This window comes from Sinocyclocheilus anshuiensis, unplaced genomic scaffold (assembly GCF_001515605.1).
Source record: "Sinocyclocheilus anshuiensis isolate Anshui unplaced genomic scaffold, SAMN03320099.WGS_v1.1 scaffold1305, whole genome shotgun sequence".
In the NCBI taxonomy this organism is placed as follows: Eukaryota; Metazoa; Chordata; class Actinopteri; order Cypriniformes; family Cyprinidae; genus Sinocyclocheilus; species Sinocyclocheilus anshuiensis.
Genome location: NW_015552694.1, coordinates 198,293 through 199,175, shown reverse-complemented (window position 1 = coordinate 199,175; position 883 = coordinate 198,293). Strand labels below are relative to the sequence as shown.

At 44.2% G+C, this 883-nt stretch overlaps 1 protein-coding gene across 1 annotated transcript in view; it reads right to left on the bottom strand.

Moving 5' to 3' along the window:
• The window catches only part of timmdc1 (translocase of inner mitochondrial membrane domain containing 1), a 9,222-nt gene that overhangs the window by 7,227 nt on the left and 1,112 nt on the right, over positions 1-883 (bottom strand). Inside the window, exons 2-3 of the mRNA XM_016459368.1 lie at positions 803-864; positions 392-580 (exon numbers count right to left, since the gene is read on the bottom strand). Coding sequence (XP_016314854.1) covers positions 392-580; positions 803-864 — 251 coding nt within the window. The remainder of the gene's footprint in view (positions 1-391; positions 581-802; positions 865-883) is intronic.

Genomic DNA, 883 nt, shown 5'->3' with positions numbered 1-883 from the left:
TTTTGCCCCATCCATTTTTCCTTCTATCCTGACAAGTGCTCCAGTCCCTGCTGCAGAGAAACATCCCAATAAAAGGATATTACCACCTCCATGCTTTACTGTAGGAATGCTATTTTTTGGATGGTCAACTGTATTGGATTTCAGCCAAACATATCGTTTGGTGTTGAGGCCAAATAATTAAATTTTAATCTCTTTAAAATGGCTTTAAAATGCCTCAGAATCTTCAAGGTGTTTTGGCAAAGCTCAGTCGTGAATGCATGTGGCCTTTCTTGAGGAGTGGCTTTTTCCACGCAATCTTGTCATAAATTCCTGCAGCTGCTTCAGAGTTGCTGTAGGCTTCTTGGTAGCTTCTCTGACCGGGTTCCTCCTGCTTCATCCAGTTTGGAGTGACGTCCTGATCCAGGGAGGGCTTACCACTGCATCCACTCTGTTTTGGTCAATTTCAGCCTGGCTGAGCTGGATGAATCTCTCACGGGCATGTCTTGCTCCTGGTAGGCCTCCATAGACCATCCCGACCATGGCTGCAGCAATGGCACTCTTTACTATATTCCTTAACTCCTCTGAATACATCTGACTCTCGCTATGTGGAGAGCAGAGCAGAGTCAAAGAGAGGCAAATGCACCATGCCAACAAATATTCCATAAGAGTGTCTGATATTGTGTATTACAAATATGGCATAACATCTGGCCGTGTATCAAACAAGGCCAGTGAAAGGTAAAGAACTACACATTTAAAGTCCTATTAAAACAGCAGAGCGACACAACAGTGTGTTATGTATTGCGGACACATCACTGATACTTACCCACTGTAGAAAAGATCTTTGATACGATTCCATCCTGTGTCAGGGAACTCTGGTTTACCTAGGTCAGGGGTAGGCAAGTTC